Source organism: Carettochelys insculpta, chromosome 5 (assembly GCF_033958435.1).
Source record: "Carettochelys insculpta isolate YL-2023 chromosome 5, ASM3395843v1, whole genome shotgun sequence".
In the NCBI taxonomy this organism is placed as follows: domain Eukaryota; kingdom Metazoa; phylum Chordata; order Testudines; family Carettochelyidae; genus Carettochelys; species Carettochelys insculpta.
The window spans coordinates 59,081,362-59,107,475 of NC_134141.1; the positions used below are offsets into that span (position 1 = coordinate 59,081,362).

General features: G+C 43.1%; 1 protein-coding gene across 4 annotated transcripts in view; it reads left to right on the forward strand.

The window, feature by feature from the left end:
* The window catches only part of AGTPBP1 (ATP/GTP binding carboxypeptidase 1), a 159,691-nt gene extending 134,951 nt beyond the window's left edge, over positions 1-24,740 (forward strand). For all 4 annotated transcript variants that reach the window (XM_074995161.1, XM_074995159.1, XM_074995162.1 and 1 more), the window contains exon 26: positions 21,459-24,740. In XM_074995161.1, the coding sequence (XP_074851262.1) occupies positions 21,459-21,636 (178 nt within the window). In that variant the 3' untranslated portion in view covers positions 21,637-24,740. The remainder of the gene's footprint in view (positions 1-21,458) is intronic.
* Positions 24,741-26,114: the final 1,374 nt, after the last annotated feature.

Sequence of the window (26,114 nt, forward strand, 5' to 3'; positions counted from 1 at the left end):
TTTGGTAAGGTGAGAGAGTATCCAGTAGTCGACGAGATGTAGCATTTTAGCAGTAGGATCAGTGAAGAGGATGGGTGGACTTGGTACATTTAAGTAAAATGACTTAGCAAAAGTATGAAAGGGAGAAAAAGTCAAAGTCTATTACAGAGCATTTTCAAGCATGAGAGGCAGGAGGGGGTAGGTAGCAAAAGCTGTTATAATGGTACAGAAGGGAGGTAGAAAAGAATGAGAAGAAAAGTTGTGTTCAGTTTTTGGAAGAGTGAACTTGAAGCAATACTGGGATGTCCAACAGTGATGTCTAAGAAACATTTTGTAAATAGAGGACTAGCCAGGGGGAAGACTTAGTTGGAACTCCTCTATGTCCGCAGGGAGATCTCTCTCTCAATCAACTAATTCGGACTGACAAATATTAGTGACTTGCTGGGAGTGGACTTCAAATGGAGGTGAACTATAGAGCTGTTTGTGTCCCCCAACAGTACTAAATATTAAACTAGGAGGTTAACTCATATAATGTTGCATTGGATTCAGTGTAGTTGATATAGGAATCAATGGGAGTGTATGTGCTGATCGAGTGAGTGTAGAGCAGGGCTGAGCAATAGTTTTTGATGTTGGGGGCACTCCAAGAGTTTGGAAAGTAGTCAAGGGTGGCACTTTCCTATAGAAAGTGTTCAGGATCTGAGATGAATGTTGGGTGCAGAAGGAAGCTTGGGGTAGGAGACTGGGGTGGAGGAGAAGAGGTATGGGTCATGCAAAACATGGCCTGCAGGCTGGATCTGTAGGCGGGGTCCTTTCAAAAAGGAGCCCCGTCGGGACGAGCCACACGGCAGTGAGCCGCATCAATTTCGAAGCGCTGCGGCCGCCCGCATGCTAATGAAGCGCTGAATATACCTTTCAGCGCTTCATTAGTAAACTTCGAAATGGCCATTTGAATGGCCATTTCGAAGTTTGGGGCTAGTGTAGACGTAGCCCCAGTGTCTAAAAAGAGAAACAGAGAAAGGGAAGATGATCAGGACAGAATAAAACAAAACAGCAGAAATGTAGCGCTTTAAAGACTAACAATAGAATAAAGAAGCTGTGAGCAAATTAGGAGGTTAAGAGGCCACACAAATTCAGTGTCTTCCTGGTTAGAGCAAAATGCCTTTTCTGTGCCATCAAGATCTATTACACTCTGTGGGGAAGAGAGGTAATTCATCCTTGTGATGGAAATAGCCTGCACTCCCCAGTCTCCCTTTGGGAGTTAAGCCAGTCAAGGACAGCATATTATTGTCTACAAAATATATCACTTATTTGTTTAAACAATTAAAATTTGAGATTTTAAATTTATCCATCCTGTTTGCTTAATTGTATATGACAGGGAAAAGGTTTGGACCCACTTGCCTGACCTGACTAGTGGAGTTAATTGCAGCAACAAAACACATTAGGCCAGTAGGTCACTGAGCAGGTCATTGTCTTTGTCTTTGTTCTTTTAAGTCCACAGAGTGGCAACTGATATTTTACAACCTGTGGGTTCCTAATTATTGTTCAGTTATGTCATTACACCATAGATATGACTTGTTAGAAGCTTAATAAGGTTTACTTTCTTTGAACAGAGTATATTTAAATCAGGTGGTAATTAAGATAAAGGTAATAAAAAAAGATAAACCCCTTCAATAAAATGAAACAACAGTGTGTTTGTTTGGGATTCCTTCATTTATTCAACTTAATTCTAAATGTTCATTCTATTTAGAGCTGAGATAATTTCTATAGAAAAATATTTTGAAAGATTTTTCAGGAAATTAAAGGTGCACTTGATGGAATTGGCTGTGATGTCTAAAACATCTGAAATGCACATTTTCACTGCATGTTTACCATGGGATAAAACCACAGTGTTATTTCACCCATGATAGGTACCCCATGTATTGTGCTGTCACTCTGGCTCTTCGGTGACTCAGCTTGGTGGTGGAGACTTACATGAAATAAAGCAAACCCCTTCTGGGTTACAAGTCCAACGGGGCCTTTCTCAGTGCCCTCTGTAATGTCTTGCTGTTTGTCCCAGTTGTGGACTAGAGTGGTGCCCAAGGACAACTTCTGTGGAGGCAATGTCTTCACCGTCTCAGGGCCTTTCTGACTCCACCCCTTCATCCAGAGCACTACAGTTCAATTCCTTGTATAAGTTGTCTCATACTCCAGGACTCTTCCCCCTCCCTCCACCGCAAACCCCAGTGATTAACATGGAGTGGGGGAAGCACAGGTCCACCCTTTACTCTCGGTCCCAGCCCAGAGACCCTGTCAACATCAGCTGTCTGCAATGTCCCTTTAAATAATTGCATTGCTGCTATAATTTCCTGGGCCATTTCCCCATGACTGTTTCCCACACAACTACTTGAGGCATCTCAGATGACCTTTCTGCTGCCTTTTTCTGGGACGGGTTTTGTAGGTCCACTGGGCCTCCAGCAGAGGACCTCAGGGCCGAGTCCACCCTGTCACATACCTCTCCCCTCAGACAAAAGTGAGGTTGAGGCATCTCCCCAAAACTGTTTCAACCCATTAGGCTAGAAGAGAGAACCTGACAATCTTACCCAGAGAGTTCTAGCAGTCCTTACTCTGGTTTCTTAAAGTTTTCTTGCCAGACCTCTCTGCCTGTAGAGATTTGGCAGTCTCTCACACCGTGGATCAAGGTCGTCTCTCTCAAGCCTATCTACCTGGAGAGCTTCTGTAACATCTACCACTTTTGGTCAGGGCTCCCCTCGAGGCCCTTTGTCCAGAGAGCTATTTTTGGGAGTCTTTTTCCTCCACACGCCCCTCTGCCCCTGCATTTCACCAGGTTTCTCTGCCAGGTCTTTCAACCTAAAGAGGCTTGACTTTTTTTTTTTTTGTTCTTGTTGATCAAGGTGCTCCCCTCAGACCTACGTGCCTGGAGAGCTATTCATAGCTCTCTCCCACTTAGTCAGGGTTTTCTGTCAGGCTTTTCTATCTGGAGAGCTAGTCATAGTGGTATCTGCCCTTTCTCACAGGATTTCTCTCTTAGGCCTCTCTACTTGGAGAGCTTTTAACTGTCTCTTCATCCCATAGTCAAGATTTCTCTCACACCTCTTTTGTCTGGAGAGATTTTCATTGTTCAGCCTTCCTGGAAGCTCCTCCATTCAGAGGCAGCCCAACTCAAGTGTGGACTGAACCAAAGTTACCCTTTAACCATGTTCTTTAGCTCAGGAGGAACTTCTTTTTTGGATGACGTTAGAAAGTTCACTAGGTGTTTGGCACTACGCCGTCTTCCTCTGATAAATGAGGTGATCACAGCCTGAGATCCTTCTTTTTGCAGCCCATATGGTGTATGTAACCCTTCATAGCCAGTGGCATGTCATAATTTCCACATGTGGGGCATTCAGATCATTAAAGCCATTTATCATCATTATGGTCATTAATAGAGTTTATTTCTGTGGAAATCCCATCTCCAATGTTGGCCTCCTCATCTTTTGAGAAATCCTCCTGGATGCATCTGCATATACACTCTTCGGAGTTAAGAATCTCACCTTCCAGCTTCAGATGGCTCCTGGGGCTATGAAAAACCAGGGAAAAACCAAGAGGTAGCCACGTTAGTCTGTATCTTCCAGAACAACAAGAAGTCCTGCGGCACCTTATAGACTAACAGATGTTTTGGAGCATAAGCTTTTGTGGGCAAAGACCCGCTTCATCAGATGCATGGGATGGGGGGGTTTCCAGAGGGGTATTTAAAGAGTGGGATTGCAGTAAAAGGGAGGGCCAGAGCTGACAAGGTCTATTCAGGAAGGTGGAAATGGCCCATTATCAGTGGTATGTATCAAAAGAGGAAGAAGCAAGCCAGATCAGACAGGGGCATGTAGCCTGTTGTCAGAGTCTAATAGGGAGATATTAACACCCAGGGCAGAGAAGCTGCTTTTGTAAGGGGCCAGCCACTCCCAGTCTCTATTTGTTTATCCTTGGTCGATGGAGTCAAATTTGCAAATACACTCATCCTTCATTTAACGAGTACTTGACTTACAGGTACTCACTAAAACAAGGGAGACACTTACCCACCAATGTTCACTAGGCAAGTGAACTTTCTCCACTAATACGAGCCAGCTGTGGCATCCCTGGCAGGGGAGAGGGGCAGTGAGTCACGCAGCCCCCCAGCTGGCTACGCTTCAGCCGCTGGGTCCCTGGTGGCGGGGGCAGAGAGACTGGCAGCCCTGTGGCTGGCTCTGCTCCAGCTGTGGGGTCCCTGGCTGGGGCACAGAGAAATCTGCAGCCCCCCAGCTCCAGTCCCAACATTCCCACAGCTCCCTGCACAACCCTCCTCACCCCCAGCCCCCTCCCAACACCCACCCCATCCTGTTCAGTTCCAAACCCCCTGGCCACCCCGCACCCTCCAGGTTCCTCTGGTGTGGCCAGGAGGAGCAAGCGGCCATCTCCTCCACCTGAGCTGTCTACAGGTTTTAACCCACCCTCCTTCCTGCTCATGTTCCCAAACTGTCCCCAGCCTTTAACCCCCTCCCAGCCCCAGGTTTACTTACTTTTCAAAAGCAGTGCCAGCTGCCGAACCAATCAGAATCTTTTACAAGTATTTTAATAGGAATTTAGTGCTCCTCTTATGAGTTTTTGCCTACGAGCAAAAAGTTAGGAACCAATTGCACTTGTATAGCAAGGGATGAGTGTAAATTGCAGCTCAGAGATTTCTCTGTTTATTTTTGAAAAATTTCTTTGTTTTAGGACTGCTACCTTTAAATCTGTCACTGAGTGTCCAGGGAGATTCAAGTGCTCTCCTACAGGTTTCTGTATGTTACCATTCCTGATGTCTGATTTTTGTCCATTTTTACATAGAGACTGTCCAGTTTGGCCAGTGTAAATTGTAGTGGGGCACTGCTGGCACGTGATGGCATATATTATGTTAGTAGATGGGCAGGTAAAGGAGCCCCTGATGATATGGGTGATGTTAGGTCATGTGATGATATCACTGGTGTAGATATGTGAGCAGAGTTGGCAGCGAGGTTTGTTGCCAGGATTGGTTCCAGGTTTCAAGCTACTGTGTTGTGATCTATAGTTGCTGGTGAGGATTTGTGTAAGGTTGGCAGGCTGTCTGTAGGCGAGGACAGGCCTGCTTCTGAGGGTCCGTGAGAGTGAAGGTTCATTGTCCAGGATGGGTTGCAGAACCCTGATGATGCATTGGAGAGGCCTTAGTTAGGAGCTGTAAGTGATGGCCAGTGGTGTTCTATGGTTTTCCTTGCAAGGCCTGTCTTGTAGCAGGTGGCTTCTGGGTACCCGTCTGGCTCTGTCACTCTGTTTGCTCACCTCCTTAGATGGGTATTGTAGTTAGAGGAAAGCTTGGTGAAGGTCTTGTAGATGTTTGTCTCTGTCTGATGGATCAGAGCAAATATGGTTGTACCTTAGTGCCTGGCTGTATACAATGGATCATGTAGTGTGCCCTGGATGGAAGCTGGAGGCATGTAGATAAGCATAGCGGTCTGTGGGTTTTTGGTATAGGGTGGTATTTATGTGACCATCGCTTATCTGCACAGTAGTGTCCAGGAAGTGGATCTCTTGTGTGGACTGGTCCAGGCTGAGGTTGATGGTGGGGTGGAAACTGTTGAAACCATGGTGGAACTCTTCAAGAGCCTTCTTCCCATGGTTCCAGGTGATGAAGATGTCATCAGTGTAGCGCAGGTAGAAGAGGGATGCTAGGGAACAAGAACTGAGAGAGCGTTGTTCCAGGTCAGCCATAAAAACATTGGCATACTGTGGGTCCATGCAGGTGCCCATAGCAGTGCCACTGATTTGAAGGTATAATTTGTCCTCAAAGCTGAAATAGTTGTGAGTGAGGACAAAGTCACAAAGCTCCACCACCATTTGTGCCTTGGTCTTATCAGGGATAATGTTCTTAACCACTTGGAGCCCATCTTCGTGTGGGATATTGGTGTAAAGGGTCTCTACATCCATGGTGGCCAGGATGGTTTTTTCAGGAAGGTCACCAATGGATTGTAGTTTCCTGAGGACGTCAGTGGTATCGCGAAGAAAGGTCAGAGTGCTGGTAGCATAGGGTCTAAGTAGAGAGTCCACATATCCAGACAATCCTGTGGCGAACGTGCCAGTGCCTGAGATGATGGGGAGTCCGGGATTCCCGGGTTTACGGATCTTGGATAGCAGATAGAATAGACCTGGTTTGGGTTTCAGGAGTGTGTCTGTGTAGATTTGTTCTTGTGTTTTTAAAGGGAGGGTCTTAAGCAGATGCTGTAGTTTCTTTGTGTATTCCTCAGTGGGGTCCGGGGACAGAGGCTTGTAGAATGTGGCATTGGAGAGTTGCCTGGCAGCCTCCCTTTGGTAATCTGTCCTATTCATGATGACAACAGCGCCTCCTTTCCACACGTGGCTTAGAAACAATCATTTTTGTTCTTTCTGTACCCTCACTGCTGTGTGGGTGACATTCAGCCTGTTAGGGTTATTTTTAGCTTCCTTTTTGCCTCTGGCAAATGCTCCCCTTTTAGAAGGGATCTGGTTGTATTCTACCTTTACCAAGGCCCCACCCAGATGTGTGCTGAAAAGAAGAGCATCAAGATTCTGGGCTGTTAGAGCCACGGGTGGATAGCTCTCTGCTTAAAGAGGCAGATGACTGCTCTTGTTTAAGACATCTGTCTTCTGTAGTTTCCCTCAGTCTACACAAATCCAGGTTTTCCTATTGAACCAAGTTGAACTTTCATCCTTTCTGGACCATGAGCAGGTTCTGGAGCTTAGTTGAGCTCCTTTTGTAGCAGTAAACACTGTTGCTCTGCTGTTTCCTTTTTAACTTTGAGACTGGTCACCACTTGTCTGTTTTATTGCTTGTCCTATGATCCTGTCCAGTGAAGAGCAGATCTCTTCTAGCTCCAGCCTATATTGAGCTCCCTGTGTCTGTATGTGATGGGGTTCAGGAGTCCCCCAGCACTGCACCCTGTCCGCAGGCAGGGGTGACTCTCATTCAGCGGTTAGAACAGGAAGTTTATTAGTCGACAGAGACACAGCTCAGTACAGAGGTGTCAGTACAGCTGGCAGAGACAGTCATTCCAACCCATCTTGAGGAGAGGAGCTGAAGGGGTGCCCCATCTGGGGTGTAGCTTCCCCCCTAGCCAAACTGGCTGCCTTCTCACTCTCTCTCCCCCCGCTGCCAGCTTCTCACTGCTGCCTCTGATTCAAACCCCGCTTGGCTCCTCCCTGCTCTTTGTTCAGGTCAGAGGTATTACCTGCTAGCTAAGGTTACAGCCCCAGGGGCTCATCCTTATTTGCTGTGAGCTGCTCTGCCTGTGACATGCACCTCTCCAGCCTGACTCTCTCTCACACCCACCCCTCACTCCACCACACTGTACTTCCAGAATTTCAGCCTTCTCCTGTAGCTCACCTAGTCCCTTATGGCCGAGGTCTGTAGTGTAACTGAGGGAGCAACTACTGTTACTGCGGCCTCTCTTTGTATAGGCTCTTAGTGTTGGAGCCACAGGACACATACTTCTTCATTAGACTGGTCCCTTCTCTTTCTGGGAGCTCTTTCTGAGAGTTTAGCCTGACAGCCAAACCACTGGCATCCCCACAAGTTTCTCAGCGCTCTTTGTGTACTTCTTATCATATCATGGGTTTCCAGATGTACCCCAGTGCCTCAGACCTCCATGGCTAGAGAGGTGAGAATCTCTTCTGTGTTCTTAATCTCTGTCGCCTTTCTCAGAGTGGTAAGCTGCACTTCAAAGGCCTGCTGAGTTTTTTCTAGGTCCAGCTTTTGTTGCTGGTTGTCCTTCAGCATTCTACTTAAAGACCAGGCTTTTTTCTTTCCTATTCCTATACCCCTGTTGCTGTATGTTCTCTCTGGTCTGTATAGTAAGCAGTGCATTCACTTCCCAGAACAATCAGATGCTTCAACCCCTTCTGTCTGTTTTTTAGGCTAGAGACTTTCTCCTCCAAGTCTTGGTTCGGTTCACCCACTTTACAGGGTTCCTGCCCTTTGTTTCTTGTGTGCCCAGTGTCTTGCTTACCAGGTGAATTCATGTTTCTTTCCTTGATCAGCTCTTGCTACCAGCACCAGCTTCATCTTCACTATTGTATTTACATTTGGAATATTTTGAAGTTTTATGAAAGTTTATGCAGTTTAAATGAGACTTTTTTTTTCCTCCGGTGCTTGCAAGCTTGCAGACTGTTTTCACTCTTGATTCATTTTGTAGTTTGTCACAGGAAATATAAAATTGAATAAAAAATATATGTAACTGATGCATATCCAGATGTTTACTGGGTAACATTCACTCCTGGAGCTAGAACAAGTCCTACTCAGCATATTTTACAGCTGAGTTCATCCCATATGAAAACATGGTGTTTTGCAGATGTGCGTATCATTTAATCCTTTCTGTTTGATTCATATGGAATCTAGTTTCTGTGTGCTGAAAGTCATTTAATCCTATAGGATTTACGGAGCTGGTTTCTGCTACAAATATGACATAATAGAGTGACTGTTTTGACTTCACTGTTCAGAATTTGTATCCTTCAGATTAGATATGGTACCTGTAAAGAAGAGGGAAGGAAGTGATATGCAATGCCAGTGATATACCATTAACTTTCTTGGAATCATGAGTCTGAAAAATAATTCCACATGTTGAATTGATAATGCAGGGTAGCATGACTATACTTCCTACTCACAAATAACTTTTGAAAGCAGAAAATATTTGTCAGAATTCCAAATAATACATGAAACACCTAACGCTACAGAATTTAAAATTAAGAAAATTTAGACAACAGTCTACTTAGACCATGTTTACATCCAAAAGTCCTCCCAGTAGCATTTGTGCTGATTTTATAGCTGCTGACATGGCAATCTCACAAGGATATGCACACATTTGGCTGCCTTTAGTTGTCCATGTATTCTCCCAGCAAGAGGTTAATTCAACACAAGATAAAATTTTCTGGGGATCAGCATGCAAATATCCACATGCCACTATCCAGTGCAAAGCCTTGTGGGTCACTTTTGCAGTGCATTAAGATGCCACTACTCCTCTCAAGAATTTGTGGGAACTGTCAGGTGTTAAGTTCCCACAATTCCCCTTGTGTCATCCCTGAATCTTTTTTGTATTGAAAATATTTCCACCATTCCTATTTTACAGCTCATAATCCTGTTTTTTCTTGAGTCAGTTTTTAATCTTTGATGCCTCAGCAGAATTGCAGATGCTTAATGGGTCAGTAGAGTGCTTGTGTCTGTTTTAGAGTCTGCATAGTTGATTATTTTGTGTTAGTAGAATTTCAGCTATCGGTGCAGCCAGTCTTACAGCAGTGAAAATGAAAATACTGAGAGAATGGATGATGTGGGTAGTAAATTAAAATTGCCATCTGTGCACATCAGCACAGTATTTCTGGGCTCATGATAAGCACCAGGAGTTACGACTAAATTGTGGTGCATATCTAGGAGGATTATCAGTGGCTGCAGAGTTTTTGGCTATTGAAGACTTTGAGTAGCATACTGCGCTCACCTAAGCCTTCCTGTATAGTGATGCCAAAATGAGAGCTGCTTTGAGAGAAACTGAGGGTGCCGTGGACGTATGCAGCCCTGATTTGCTGTCAGTGGGCAGTACATTTGGTAGCCAATTTATGGAGAGGGTGGTAATTGTCTAAATGTGCGTAGGTGTTGGGTGTGTCCTGCTGCCTAGGATCACAATTCTGGGCAAATTGGAGAAAAGTCTGTTCACTTCAGTGGACTTCCAAATGTATGGTGAGGCAGCAGGAAGCATATCCTGATTATCCTTCCCCCAATATTGCTTCTGTGTACATAATCAGAAAAGGTTACTTTTTCCAAGTTTCAAAATCATGATAGCTCACTAGGGATGTGTCCTTGGCGATATCTCTGGATGGTCAGAGAACGCACGTGATGGTTTTATCTTTAGGAATACAGGATTTCTGAAAAGCTGCAAGCAGGGATGCTTATCTTCGAATGGCATGTTTATATTGGTGGGGGTATAATGCCAACTGTGACTGTTGGGGACCGAGGCTACCTTTTGTTTTCTTGGCTCATGAAGCCATACACTGGGCACCTGCACAATAGCAAGGAAAGATTTAATTATCATTGAAGCAGTTGTAGGATGACTGTTGAACGTGCATTAAGTAGACTGAAAGTACTCTGAAGATGTTTCATGACTTGCTTTGATCTCAGTGGCTGAAATTTTTCTATTAATATTACGTTTTACATAATTGCTCAGCAAAGGGGAGAAGGGAGTGGAATGACAGTTTATTTTTTTTAAAGAATTACCAGCCACAAGAGCAATTTCTTGAACACATTGAGTGGCTGTAGGAGGTCGTATGAGCACATGTGACAGTCAGGCAGGCAGCATGATGCTTTGTTTGTTCTGTTCATGAATAAACTGTATTTGCTTAGTAAAAGACTCTGATGAGGGAAGTCAGATTGGTGAGGGGGATGGTTACATCTGATTTGTAAGACAGTACATATACCGGGATTTTCACAAAGTGCTGAGCAGTAACACACAACAAAAATATTTGTAAATCATTTAAAAAGACAAAGTGCAAGGTGCGGGTAGCCAATATTTCCTCTGTAATCTTTTCAATCCGTATGCGAAACAAAGTTTTTGTGGGCATGGGGGCATGAGTGAATATGCACCACTGAAAGAAACATGCAACCTATCTGTTCGGCTGGGTGGTGTCTGAATTTCTCCTGAGTGGCTGCACGGCTGCACGGCTGCACAGCTGCACAGCTTACAGGGAACACTGCTCTCCTCTCTCAGCAGGAGAGGGTCTTTTAAAAAGGTCTCAGAGAGGTCTGAATTGGATTCAGGTATTTCTAACTGATCTGAGACTGACCTTCTCCCCACTCATCCTGATTGACCAGAAATAACTCCTTCTCATCTGATAGGGAAGAGGGCCTTTACACTTTTAGGTCTTACATATTGCCTGCCAATACCCTCTTACCACTGGCCAGCCTGTCATATATTTTGTCTCCTACCCCCTGTCCAACGCTAAGGGATTGGGCTACTAAGGTCAAAAAACAGCATAGCCATGACAGGCTGTCATTGTGGCCATGCCCGATCCCCAATATGTTATGCTCTGGAATGGAAGGGTTGTAAAGACAGAAAACTATCACGTCGTCCTTGCATTTCTTTTTGTGTTCTGCATCCATTTCAAGAACACATGGTCAGTGACCACGGTAAACCTGCTTCAGAGTAAGTAATATTAAAGGGTTTCCGTGGCCCACTTTACAGCAAGGCATTCCTTTTCTGCTGCAGCATACTTTGGTTCTCTGAGCTGGAGTTTCTTACTCAGGAATAGGATCAGGTGATGTTCTTCCCTTACCATCTGCAGAAGCGCACCTCAGAGCCCAACCTCAGAGGTTCCAGTTTGCAGTTTCCTTAAAGTCTCTGAGGCTGCTAGGGTGGTCCTGAGGTCTGCAGAAACTTCCCTAGCTGTGCTTATCTATTTCATTAGGTCAGGGCCCTAGCTTTTTATTAGATCCATCAATGGGTATGGTCTGGTATTGAAGCGGAAAGTGACTTGTCTGTAATACCTAACTATCCCCAGGAATGCCCTGACCTTATCTTTTTGGATTCGTTGTGGCCAGCTTTATACCACCTCTAATTTGTTTGCTTAGAGCTTCGCTATGATGTCCTTCCCATGATGTCCCCAAGGTACTTGGCCTGTGCTAACGCTGTTGCATATTTGGTGGGATTCACAGTGAAACTTGCCAATGTGGCGTCCAGCTTTTCTAGGTGCCTCTCTAGTCGAGACTGTATGACATCATCCAGGTAAGTAGTCGTGTAACTACCATGTACATGTAACAGCTTATTCATGAGCTGCTGACAGTTTTGCAGTAGGTCCATGTAATTCAAAAGGGAGAATAATGTACTAGTACAGCCCTTCTAAATTGAAAAAAAATACTCTTCTACTCTTTGGCCTTGTAACAGCTAGCAGGAAGTATACTCCTGGAAGCATCTGCACGATGAAGCAATGTGCGGGGAGGGACACCTGAACACATGCTGCTGGCTGTGCATGCTCTCCTGATCATCTGGGTGAACTGCAAATCTCTCCTGTGTGGCTGCCCAGCTGCGCAGTTTACAGGGAACACGGCTGACGCCCTTTGACAAATGACATCCATCTAAAATAGAGATTGCTATTAATTCTTAACATCTGCAATGCGACTGTGCACCGGAGTGGGAGCTACTGAGCATTTGTAAGGATTTATTTGATCTGTCTCAAAAGCTGTGTCTACTACAAGGTGCAGGTGTGATTTCCTCTGCTTGTGTGCTCGTTGCTGTGCTAGGTCTTACTGAGCTAGCCTGAGTATAAATAGTGGCATGGCAGCAGAGTTGTGGCTGAACCATACTGAGTACATGAACAGCCGTTTCAGACAAGTTTACACTTATCAGCGCACACTGCCATTAACAAGGGTATGCTACTATTTACACTCTTGGTAGCTCTATCCTCGAGCTAGTATGCATTTGTGTGCACACACAAAGGACTATTTCCCCTCCTTCACCTGTATAAGAATTAGCTGTTACTCTCTTTAGTTTTGAGTATCACACAGGAGCTTCTTCAGGGAGTAAATGAAATGTCAGCATTAAGATGTAGTGACCAAGCTATAGTATGGTCACCCTCCTCATGCTGATGGATACTAACAAATGATGATATAGGTTGAACCTCTCTGATCTGGAACCCTGGGGACCCAATCAGTCTGAACGAAGAAGTTTGCCGGACCGGGGGATGTCAATTCCAGCCTCTCTGCTGCCAACCTCCAGACTCCCCCTCCTCCCACCGGTTGCCAGTTCAGCTCTGCTCCCAGGCCCCCGGGTAGGTTGCTGGCTCTGCACCCAGCAACTGGCCCCTTTGCCACTGAACTCCCTGTTGGCCCCCACTTCCAGCCGCCAGGGCTCTCTGATACAGAGGCTCTCAAGTTCAGCAATTTCCATGGTCAATACTCCCTCATCCTCACCGTGTTCCTGGGCCTGGCCTCATGGCTGCCCTGGACCTGACCTGCACAGCCTGGAAAATCACAATTGGCAATGTGGAGATGCCTGTTGTAATATTGGGTGACCCTGCTTATCCTTTCCTCCCTTGCCTTATGAAGCCCTATGCAGGAGCCCTGGACTGCAGCAAGGAAAACTTTAATCACAGACTCAGCAAGTGCAGAATGGTGGTGGAATGCACCTTTGGCCATTCAAAAGCGAGGTTCAGATGCTTATTGACCTGTTTAGACCTTTCTGAAACTAACGTCCCCACCGTGTTTACAGCATGTGTTACTTTGCACAACATTTGTGAATCCAGGCAGGAGAACTTCCTGTCCATCTGGAATTCGGAGGCTGAGGCCATCAGCAGGGCTTACTCGCAGCCATCTACATGGCCATTCATCAATAACCATACGGCCATTCATCAATAACCGTACAGAGAGATAAGCAATAAGGGATGCTTTAAAACATAGTTTCATGAATGATCTGTCACGCACATGACAGCGATTTATTTCTGTGTTTAATACCAACCAAACCCCATTCCCTGAACTGCTTCCTGTTCCCCGCCACATATGAACCAATAATTCAGACCTTGTCTTACACAAATAATGCTTTTATTGGGTAGGAGGGAGCTAATTTGCAGTAAGTAGAATTGATGTCAAGGGAGGGTTATTTTCCTAAAAAAGGGCACCTGTGTTTTCAGCCCTCCACACCACCTCACCCCACCCTAATTCTGTCTGCCGCCAGTCCTCTGCAGATGTTGGCATAGTGGCAGGTACCTGTGCTTTCAGCCCTCTACCCACCCCTCCACCCACCCCTGCAGTTCCCCACAATCATTTGTGTACCCTACCACTCATGCATGCCAAAAAAATCACACCGAGCTCAAAAGAATAAGTTTATTTTGCGGGGAGGAGAGGTTTAAGTAGCAGGGAACAGAAGACTTGTCAAAGGTAGTGGAATAACCTCTTGTAGTGGTTCGTGAGGCAAGAGCACCAGCCTGTTCTTGCCCTCCCTCCTTCCGTTCAGGGATCACGATGGCAGGGGTGGGGGGTGACCTGTCTTCAGGCTACTCCAGGAGACAGTCAGTGGAACCTACAGTGCTGCATCGGGACTCCCTCTGCAGCATGGAGTGCAGGACCTCTGTTTGGTCGTTCACTGCTGTTACGAGACTTGCCACTTGCTCTTGCATTTTCTGCTGCCACTCAGTTGTAGTATGACGCCACTGAGCTGTACTTTGCCACCACTAACTGTCAGCTGACTGGTTTCTGACTCAGATTGCTCCCTGTGCTGCAGGATTGGATCCTGCTTGCACCTTTTTGGCTTCCTCGCCCTGTCTCCTAAGCTGGCAGCTGTAAAGCCAGTGAAAGTCAAAATTAAGATACAATTCAGGCAGTGTTTCACCATGGAATGAATGGGTCTCTGTTTCTCCTCGTTTCTTTTTGCAAGGCTGCCTAAGGCTTATTAAGGATGGGATTCGACACGTGCATTGCATAATCCATCATTTACACAGAATATTTTGTTGTGGACATGGTAAGCTATTGTCCACTTTCTGGGAGAAGTGGGAGGGCTGCAAAGCTAGGGAAGCCATCCCATGTCCTGGGTGTAGGAACAAAGTCTAGATACCATATATGAAGCAAGCAGGAGAGTTTATTACACACAGCTCTGGTGGAGAGTCACTTCGCGTGTTAGTCTCAGTGAGCACCATCAGGCAATAGGTTACAATTGATTATATAGGTTGCTGGGGGGTGGGAGGGTGGGTGGAACTACAGCATTGGTGTTATCCAAGCCTGGGTAGGTTCTAGCAGCAAGACAAAATGAGCACAATAAGTCAATAATCTAAAAAGGTTACATAGTATCCCTGCCCTCTGCTTATAGCTTACAGGTTTTCCTTAACAAGTTACTAAAACAAAAAAAGACATGCAATAACATCTGTGTGTCTAATTGGATGGATGATGCATCTACAAGAGTAACGATGGTGCCTTCACGCGGGCACATCCAGGGGTGCTTATCTAGACGATTAAAGCAAAAAAGACAGTAACAGCACAGAACAATAACACATTTGTTTTGAGTACCAGCCTGGGATAGTGGAGGAGAGAACGCCATGTCTCGGTTCTCGTATGCAGGGCCTCTCCTTGGAATGTGGTTGCTGGGGCAGCTTTCACCCCCTCCAAACTCCCAAAGCCCTGTCCGAGCTGGGATGACCTTCCCTGGGTCTTGCAAGTGAGGTGAGGGGGCCTAGCAGGATAATTTTCCACTCATGCTAACTGGGTTTCTGTATTATAGGACTATAGGCCTACTCCAGTCTTTAAGATTCGAACAGGGGGCTCTTCAGCACAAGCTATGGCCTGCCTCAGAAATTTGCACCCTACACTGGCCAAGGGAAAAACTTTTTTTGTCCATTCTTGGAGCAATGCTCTGCAATGAGAGAGGCCCGCAGCACCCAGCAGCCGCATGGCAAGAGAGGATGGTGGGCATGGATTCGATTCTGGCTGCATGGGCAGCTGATTTCAGTGCAGGGGGGGAAGGGGCATCCTGTAAAGTAAAAATCAGTGCCAGGGGCCGGGGAAAGGGGTTTTTTTGTGCCATCTGCCTGTTTGAGGGGAAAAAGGTGTCTCGGCAGTCACCAGTGCAGCCCTCATCAGGGGAAAAAGGGTGATTTAAAGGAGGGCAAATCTGCCTGTGATGCACATTCTGGTTTGCAGTAGCAGGGTCTGCTAAGCCTGGAATCTGTGTGGCGAGGGGGAAGGGTTTGATTCCAGCTGCATGGACGTCTGGGTGGGGAGGGATCCCTGTAAAGTGAAAAGAAATGCCAGGGAGAAAGGGACATGTGAGCAGAGAAGGCCCAGAGAGTCTGCAATGCACAGGAGAGGGGAGGAGCACTTGCCAGCCACGTAGTGCAGCAGTGTGCTCTGGGGTAATGTAAAAGGGCAGGAAGCATGGGAAGAAAATCCAGTCCAAATTCCCAAGCTTCTTTAGGTTGCCAAAGAAGACATCGCCCTCTTAAAACTAAGAGATATCAATAAAGAACAGCTGCTCATCCTGTCTGACAACAAGCCTGAAAAATTTGCCAAAATGCTGCGTGGCGCCATGACACCATATTGCTATCTGGTTGCCTGGCATGGCAAGGTGTGCGACCGTGGAAGCCACAATAAGTCAGGCCTGCCCAAAAACCTTGTGCAAAAAAATGAGTGCTTGGATGAGGTCTTTGAGGAGATCTCCAAAAAGGAGAAGTGCTCCATCCCCAGAAATATTAACACACTGTTCTGAGGGGCACAGATCCATAGAAAACCCATATCCATATGTATGCTCACCCGTAACCCACTTTAGCATTCAGAAAAAAAACAAACAGAACAGCTTGGTTCCAGAAGCTTGGGGAACGTTATAGAGGGGACTAGTATAGTGAAGAATACCATGGGGAGGACTGGTTCCTGATCTAGGGCAAAGAGGTCCAGGCTGTTGGGAATAACTTCCTCAGGCCTCTCCTCATTGCCCCCTTCTCCTCTCCTTTGGCCTCTTCCTTCTGGGCCCCCAACTTCTCTTGGATCACTCCTGACTAGGGCCTCCACAAGTGTCATAATTAATACCAGGCTCCATGGTGGGGTCGGACCCAGTAAGCACATGCATCTCTTCATAATAGCATTAGGTCTATGAAGATGACTCTAGCTGCTGGTTGGCTTCCCGGACTTTGTAATATGCCTGCCGGAGTTCATCTTCAGCCGGCATTGCATATAGTCCTGGGAGTAACCTCTGGCGGTCATCTCACATGACGTGTGGTCATAGAGTCCAGCACTCTCTTGATCACCTGAAGTCTCTTCGCCACTGATTCATCTCCCCAAAATGCAAGAAGATCCATAATCTCCTGATGGGTCCATTCTGGAGCTTTCATGGGAGCTTGAGAACTATTAGGCAAATCACTACTCTGAGTACTCATTATTGGAGGAAATGGCTACTGGTGCAATCGCTACCGATGCAGTGTGATATGATAGCAATGAGTAAAAGAAGGTAACATTGTGGGCGCCCTTTATATTGGCATGCCTGGGTTCAGAAGAATTCAAATTTAATCTAAAATTCTTGGGCTTCAGTGTGCAACTGGATGGACAGCAGCAGAGAAGGAAGCAGCCATATTTGGAGGCTCACCGTGTAGTTTTGTGGGATACATATGGGACACTTCCGGAGACTAGTAAATTCGATTTATGTACATGGCACTGCCACACTGGCTTTTATTCGATATTTTAAATTCAAACTTAACGCTACACCCCCCTGGGTCCATTGATATTATGCCATCAATATATCAATATTAATACTCCTTAAATCAAGCTAATGGTGTTTACAGTGAAGACAGTCACATGGTTATATTGAGCTAACCGCCTTAAATCTGAATTTATCTCAAAGTATAGATGCAACCTTAGTCTGTCTTGTAAAGCACAGTAAATATCCTGATGATGTAATTGTCTTTTAGTAAGTTATGAAAAAGTTTTGTTTTCTGTAGCATTACTTCCAGTACAATTGACTGATCGTGGCCTTCAGGGTTGACTTTTTCTGTAAAGAAAGCATTTCAGTTATGAAAAATCAAATTACCATCTTTTTATCAGTCAAAACCAAATCTGAAATAATCATGATGCTGTTGCAAAAAAAAGAAAACATGATTCTGGGATGCATTAACAGGTGTGTTGTGAACAAGACACGAGAAGTCATTCTGCCGCTCTACTCTACTCTGGTTAGGCCTCAGCTGGAGTATTGTGTCCAGTTCTGGGCACCGCAGTTCAAGAAAGGTGTGGAAAAATTAGAGACCGTCCAGAAAAGAGCAACAAGAGTGATTAAAGGTCTAGAGAATGTGACCTATGAAGAAAGGCTGAAAGAATTTGGCTTGTTTTGTTTGGAAAAGAGAAGATTGAGGGGAGATATGATAGCGGTTTTTAGGTATCTAAAAAGGTGTCATAAGGAGTTGAGAGAGAACTTGTTCTTTTTGGCCTCTGAGGATAGAACAAGAGACAATAGACTTAAACTGCAGCAAGGGAGGTTTAGGTTGGACATTAGGAAAAGGTTCCTAACTGTCAGGGTGGTCAAACACTGGAATAAATTGCCAAGGGAGGTTGTGGAATCTCCATTGCTGGAGATATTTAAGAACAGGTTAGATAGATGTCTATCAGGGATGGTTTAGACAGTACTTGGTCCTGCCATTGGGGAAGGGGGCTGGACTCAATGGCCTCTCGAGGTCCCTTCCGGATTCTATGATCTTCTTGTTGCTAAAATAGCCCTTTTAACTGTAGAGGGGGGGAAAAATACTCTGCCTTTTTGAAACAACATATTTTTATTGGTAAGTGTTTCAAAATATTCATTCAAATAGAAAAATACATGATAAACATAAGATATTGCTAAAATTCATGTAAAATGATAGGTCTTGTTTTTATGCATTCTTAAATTATACGATTTCCTAGATTTCCTATCCTCTCTAAGCACATTTTTTCTATAAAGCAAGGATATGCTTTTGAGAAGCACTACTTTTTGTAAGTCTGACTGGTGCAACACTCATCGGTTATACTTTGTTCTCATTAACAAGTTTATCTTCACACTTTGTAAGGGTATACATTTAAATTTAAAATATGATACTAAAAAGCTCTCTAAAGAGGTCATTTGAACAGCAGTAATCATAAAGAAAGCATACACATTGCACAATCTATATGACAATCCACCAATCTTAATAATATCATCAATTTTTTGTGTTGAAAGAAATGCAAGAGCTGACTGGGGATGGGAAGGAGGAATTACTGACTGTCTTAATAAGAAACAACTCAAGTGAAAAGTTAGGAAATTAAAATCCATAGAATCAGCATGGAAGGTAGCTAAAAATACAAAATATATGCTCTGACATTAAAATTGTGTGTGGGGGTGTGTGTGTAGGTTAAACTTCAAGGTTCAAATATTTGTTGCCAAAAATGTAGAAATGCAGCCAGTGAAAAGAGTGGAGTCAAATTTTTGTTAGAGGCATTCTAAAATGCAGATTAAAGAAGGCTAAGAAGAATATTTTTGAAGAACAAATCTCAAGGGTAATAGACATTGGCTACATCAGAGATAGAGCCATGAAAGGTCTGTTGAAACTGTACCCGACACTCAGATACCACTATGATGATTACAGAAGCAAAAGCATGTAGATAAAATAAGTACATCTTATTATAATTGATTTCACTAGAGCAAAGGTGGGTAATAAAAAACGGCAGCCCACCACTGCTGTCTTTACTTGCACCTCCGCAGATATCAGGCAAGCGCAGCTCTTGTTGGCTACAGATTGCTGTTGGTGGTCGATGGAAGTGGTCAGAAGTGGCTCATACTGGGACACTGCTTTCTGGTGCTCCATTGATCACGTGGCAAACTGTGGCCAACAAGAGTGTGATCGTCTGGTACCTCTGGAGACACAGGTGGATATAAAGATGGGAGCCTGCCAGGGACTAACCCCGGTGAAACAGTTCCAGCCCACAGGCAAGTATTTGCCTGTCTCTGCACTAGATTGTGACTGGGCAATAGTAGCACAGTGAGTGCCATATAGAGCAGGGTTAGAAACTAATTTCAGAGCCAGAGTTAATGGGGTAGGTAATAGGTAAGCTACCCCAAATAGTTTTGCTGGTCCTTACCTGTAAATTATTTCTTGGGGGATTGGGCTTCTCCTGAGTTGAGAGAGAATTACTGTCTAAAGTTTATTATTAATAAAAGTTTCAAAGATTAAACTATCCTTGAATTTTTAATGAGATTTGAGAATAGTTTGGCAATTGCAAATGTTGGATGTGGTGCATTGTATTATTCGTCTTTGTTCTTTTTGCTGTATTTTAAAAAAGATGATGATGTTGAGATAAAAAGTAGGCATACCTAAATTTTGCTCGATGCCTCTTTTGAGACGAAACTGCAGAATTGACTTGTTCTTAATACAACTTTACTGGTCACTCACCTAAAACTGAGTCAAAATAGCAGTAATTTTCTTTGTATCTTGCAACACAGAATTCAAAACATCGACTGGGACATAGTCTGACACCTGGTAAATAGCACATAAGCTTCTAGATGTGGCTTGCTGGAATATGCAGTTCTCTGTTTAACCAAGACAGTAGCAACTTGTTCTGGACCATGTGTAAAAAATTTTAAAAAGACAATAAACTTCTCTTGTGCAGAAAATATCCCTTGAAGGAGACTCCTTTGCATTCTCTGTTGTCCATAGTTACATGCAACTAAACAAATTTTATAAGGGTCTATTGTAATACACCTTTAATACATAACTTCATGCTATAACTGGCTAGAAAAACATGTCATGTGCACTGCGAATTTTAGTTTTGTTAATCTGTTTTGTTAATTTTGTTTCAGTGCTTGCAAGTATGAGTTAATACTAGGGCAGTATTCAGAATTAATGGCTCCATTTCCTATGAATTGAATTATACAGGATATCCTGCAGTGGTAGCACCGACTCCGTACATATTACCTAGCAAATCAATATCTGTGTTGAGTGATCTGAAACAGAAATCCCAGAATATGCTATAGGGTCTCGTTGTTGAGATGAGATGGTTTTTTGAGTGTAATGTCTTGCAGGGCATAATTTTCCAAAGAGATGAATGAAAATTTTGACTTGTTTCCCTTCAAATAAAGTATGTGTTGGTGGATTGTAACTTTCTAGGGAAAGGCATTAAATCACAGGATGAGGAGCCTGGAGATCTGGCTTCTGTTACTGGCTCTGCCAGAGATAATTCAGCACTTTGGACTGAAATCCCATTATTCCTATGAGCTCAATGTTGGTGGGGTCCTTTCGAAAAGGACCACCATGTAGACGAGCTACGGGTGAGCAAACCATGGCAATTTCAGAGTACCGTGGCCGGTGGCATGCTAGTGAGGTGCTGAATATGCATTTCAGGGTCTCATTAGTATTCTTCGATCTGGTGATTAGCATAGCCATTTCAAAGCTTTTGGTAAGTGTAGACACAGCTGTTGTGTATTTTATACAGTAGCATTTAAAAAGCTAATTTATTCCATTTCAATTATTTTTAAATTGTATAATTTTTTTATATTTTACATCTGTTGTTGATGTAGTATGTGTCTGAGATGTTAATCAGCTGTATAAATGCCATTTTGGCTCACAGTTTATATGCATTATTCAGGTTAATTATTGCTATTAGCCATGATTTCTTAAAATGAATATTCTTGACCATGTCTACACTACAAAAATAACTTCAGAGTTGCTCACTTCACACCCTTCTTCGAAGTAGGGCACTACTCCATTCCCAGGAATGGAGTAAGGACTTCAAAGTTGGCCTCCCTTACTTTGAAGTTAACTTCAAAGGAAAAGAAAAGGTATGTGGACTCTCTACAGGTTACTTCAAAGTAGCGCCTAACTTTGAAGTTAACTTGGAAGTTAATTCCTAGTGTAGATACAACGCTTGTGCATTATTCATTTAGCTCAAAATAAGGAAGTGCATTGTCTGAGTGTAACTGAATTCAAATCTTTTTAAAGCGCTTTAATACAACCTATTGTATGTTGTCCTACTACAGCCCCACTACATATGTTCTGGATGAAGATGAGCCTCGCTTCCTTGAAGAAGTTGATTACAGTGCAGAGAGCAATGATGAGCAAGACATTGAATTGGCTGGTAATGCAGGAGAGTATGAACCCTTTGTTCAGGAAGAGGGGCTTTCTGACTCAGAAATGACAAGGACACATCTACCCTGAGTCATCCTTGTAGATGAAATGAAGAAGTGGAGGATCCTGGTTTTTAGTGGACAGGAAGCAGGGAGGTATCTGGCTCTCAAGAGGGTTGGCTCAAATTAATTGAAGCCAGTTTAGACAAAAGACAATAAATGTGTTTGATTTATGATAATATTGGCATTTGTTTTATTTAAGGAATGTAGTGCTTTCATTTGGCACTGAATAGATCAAATAGTTGGTTTACTGTTTCATTTTCTACCAAATATTATTGCATGGCTTTTTGTGTCCTTTAGTTCCCATAATCACCAACAAATGTATTATAAATTGTAATGTGTCAGGTACAGAAATGAATATTGAAATGCCTCATGGTACAGTCCTTTAAATTTCTTCCTGAAAAATACATATGTATAGGACTTTTTATTTATTTGTGTTTATTGGAGTTGAGGCTCTCCAAAATTATGTTAAATATTAGATTGTTTGAAGTCATGTGGAGTTTGGTTTGAAATAGTTTCATTCTACATTGATTAAATTAAACAAAAAATGAAAATTTGATCAATTGTTGCACTTGTTTCTTGATCCTTTAATACATTGAGGTTACATAGTTTTACAGCAGCTATGAGTTAAATACCCAATACCCAAATACCTTTTTAAAAAAGAAAATTATTCATGCAAAATGTCTCATCCTTTTGGCAGAAACCTTTTATGGTGGCTACTCCATCTGCACTTACTAAAAATTGCATGAAGCTCTTCCCTGAAACACAGCATCTCAGCTAAAGAGACAGATGTTCATCTCCACAATCAGCTAATCGTTAGCTTTGAAAACAAGTTTACTCAGTGACAAGGAGTGGTTAAATGTGTGTACCATACATATAGTTTGCTACCTATTTATTAGCAACTTTTCTTTCTTAATATTCTTGTCAAAATGAGTTCAGTTTATTCTGAATGTGTTGGAAGGGGAAGAAGGTACCCATTTTGATTTAAAGTTTTCATGTCAGCTTGTCGTGCTCTGGCAATGAATGGAGTCTTTTTGCACCTCCTCTCCATATCTACTCCCCCACGTTTGCTTAGTAATATAATGAGGTGCTGGAGTTGCTGCAAGATGTTTATAATGCTGAACTTTTGCTACGGCAAACTGTTCAATTGTCCTTGCTGGATGTGAGTCAGTTCTCTTTTTTTTATTTTTTGAAAGATGCTTGAATAGGATATGGGGAACTCCAAAAGCATAAACTGATATCTTCCTATACTCCAACAAGACCTTAACTAAAGAGAGAGATGTAAGCATCAGCAGTGCAAATGAAATTGATGTATGCTGGTGTGGTTTTTTTTTGGTGGTATATGAAATGAAAAGCATGGCGAGTGAGATGACTTGGGGCATGGTCAGTAGAAATATGAAATCTTTTACCCACGAGTTCAAATCTAGTTTAGGTAGGTTACAACATGCTGTGACTTTATGGTTTTGAAATTGGGGTAGAGGGGAGAAATGCTGGCATGTTTACCCTGGAAGTAGTAATGGCATACTCTTATGCTTCAAATTTTTTAAAATTTAAATGATCAGCTGCGAGTAGTTTGGGAATGACAGAACACCTAGCCTCCAACTTTTATCTCTTTCTCTGTTCTGGGACCTATATAGAATGATTAGGCAGGCCCAGTTCAGGCTGACGTACTCTCATACCATGAGAGGTCATCTCATCAATCTAAATCATGACGGGGACACATTAGCAGAGCAGTGTATGGAAGCTCATATTGTGCCCACTGTGTTGTACCTGTTCTGTCCATAAATGAGTCTCATTCTCCAGGAATCTTCCTCTAGCACCTTTCATATTTAATAAATTAAAGTGCTAACACACATTATTCAACATCTGTGTGTGTTGAGTGACTTCGTAACAGAGATTTAAAGACTTATACTCTGTGGACTGATTACATTAAAACAGCTCCAGTGCAGTATCCTTAATGCCCATCCCAAGTAAGTGTGTGTGTATCTACACTGTTTTGGACTCATGGTTCTGGAAGTTTAGAAAAAAGGAGTTATGAATGACTATTGAATAAACATTTATTCAGGGTGTTTGCTACAAATGGATGCTTTCCTTAAATAAGTCTAAAATGAAACATGTTTACATTTCAGTCTAGGTTTTGAATCTTGAAGCTACAGTAGGGTCTCAACATTCTGTGTTCAGAGCCCTCGTGAATGTTGAGTTTTGCGAATGTGGGGTGGGCGGGGGGGGCTGTGCTCAGAGCCCTGGGAAGTGTCAATGTGGGTGCTTCCTGCCCTGGGGCCCCAGAAAGTAGCGGCTGCCAGTGCTCCCCACCCCAAGGAAGTGGCGGTTGCCGGCACTGCCTGCCCCAGGGAAGCAGCAGTAGCCACCAGTGTTCCTGGCCTCAGACCCACGGGGAAGCGAGGCCATTTGCGAATGTGGCCCTCGTGAATGTCGAGATCCTACTGTATTGTGTGTGAGAATTTCAAGTGTGCGTGGCTTATACTATATTGCATATGACTCAGTATTGAGGTGCTAGTTATGACAGATGGAATGCAGTCTTAATTCTAAATCTTTTTTTTTTTTAAATGACAGCACATCCTTGCAACATATTTTTGCTATTACTTGATAACTTTAATACAACCAGGACAGATTCTTCATAAGGAAAGTGACTAAGCCTTTGGCTCTTTCCAAAATAATGAATTTTAGAAACCTAAGTATATGATTTTGATTGTGGCATTTACTCTTTGTTTATGAAGATTGAATGTTTTGCATTGCTAGGTAATGAATTCCAGTATTCCCCATCCAGGCATGTTACAAACTATAACATAAACTTGATGATTTTTCTTCACCTGTGACATCTTTCTTTGAATGTAATGGAATCAACCTGCTTCATGTAATGTAATTTTCATAAATTACCATTTTTGCGAATTTGTATGTTGTTGTTGTTGTTGGACATGAAATGTGCAAGTCTAATTGAACAAAGAGAACCAGTGTTCATGTCAAATAAGGCTGCAGCAGCAGTAAGTATTTCTCACAAAATCAAAAAAATTCAGGTATCAGAATTTTTCAGTATAATGCTATACTAGGCACAATTGTGGCAGTATTATTGTTCATGTCCAGATATAAATATGTTAAGAAAATATATAATAAAGGAATCATTATAATTATCTTGTTTTTCTATGCATTTTATTAGGTAGAAAATAAAAATCCTTGATTTTTTTTGCGGTATTTTCCTTTTGCAAGTGTGTAATAATGAGAACATGTATTTTACAGTTTTCAGTATAAACTGGGGTTGCACAGTGTTTCTGAAAATGAAACTACAGGTTAAACCTCTCTTATCTGGCACCCTTGGGACCTGATCGGTGCTGGATGAGAGAATTTGCCAGAGTATGGCAGGTTAATGTTATCTAGCAACATTGCCAACTCTTCCCCTGCTTACTGGGCTTTTAGAAGACATTTGGGGTAAATTACAGCTGTATAACAGCACAGAAAAGTGGAAGCCAGGCCTGGTGTTTGCAAGTAAACTTTATGGGACCACAGGAAACTTGACCACACCCATGATAAATGGTTACGCAGCTAATTAAAATCATGCTGGCTTATGGATGTTGCCAGATGAGAGAGTTCCCAATTAGAGAGGTTCAACCTGTATTAATATTCTAATTCTGTCTTTTACAAAATTTAAGAAGGCAATACGCTGCATTGTGTGCAGCTTTTCATTCCCAGGTTAGTGGGCAAATCAGAAATATTCATTATTATAAGTGCTTGTAAAAAAAAGTGGCAGACTGACCAGTACAGGAAGGGTGCATGTTTTCCTGCACTACATAACAAATATGACTCTCTCCTCATTCAGGGGAGCACTGTATGGTTTAGGTTCTGTTTATTCATTCCTTAGCATGTCAGTTGAAGCTGCAAACAGACTAACAGCAAATCTCCTAATCTTATTAATTATATGTTATAATTTTCTTTTGGCAGTAAGACTACTCTCACACAGTCGTTTATAGGGTACAGTTCTAGTAGAAGAGGGAGTTCAAGAATTGGCAGTGATATTATTTCACATAAGTATAACATACATATTTGCGTCATATATTTTACTTAAATTATACCATTTTGGAGAAGTCAGTTGACAGCTGATGCTGAAGTGGCATCATTGATAGACTGTTTCTCACTTAATCTCACCCTAACTGAATTAGTAACAGAGGGAGCCATGCTAGTCTATAAACTATCAAAACAAAAAAGCAGTCAAGTAGCACTTCAAAGAGTAACAAAAAAATTTATTAGGTGAGCTTTCGTAGGACAGACTCACTTCTTCAGACCATAGGTATACGAGAATAGACTCAATATTTAAGGCATAGAGAACCAAAAACAGTAATCAAAGACCAGCTACTCTAAGATAGGACCAAAAAAGCCAAGAACAGAACACCACTGGTCATCATCTACACCCCCCCAACTCAAACCACTGCAATAAATTGTTAAAGACCTACAACCTGTCCTTAATCAGAATGCCACACTCCAGAAGGCCCTATGTGA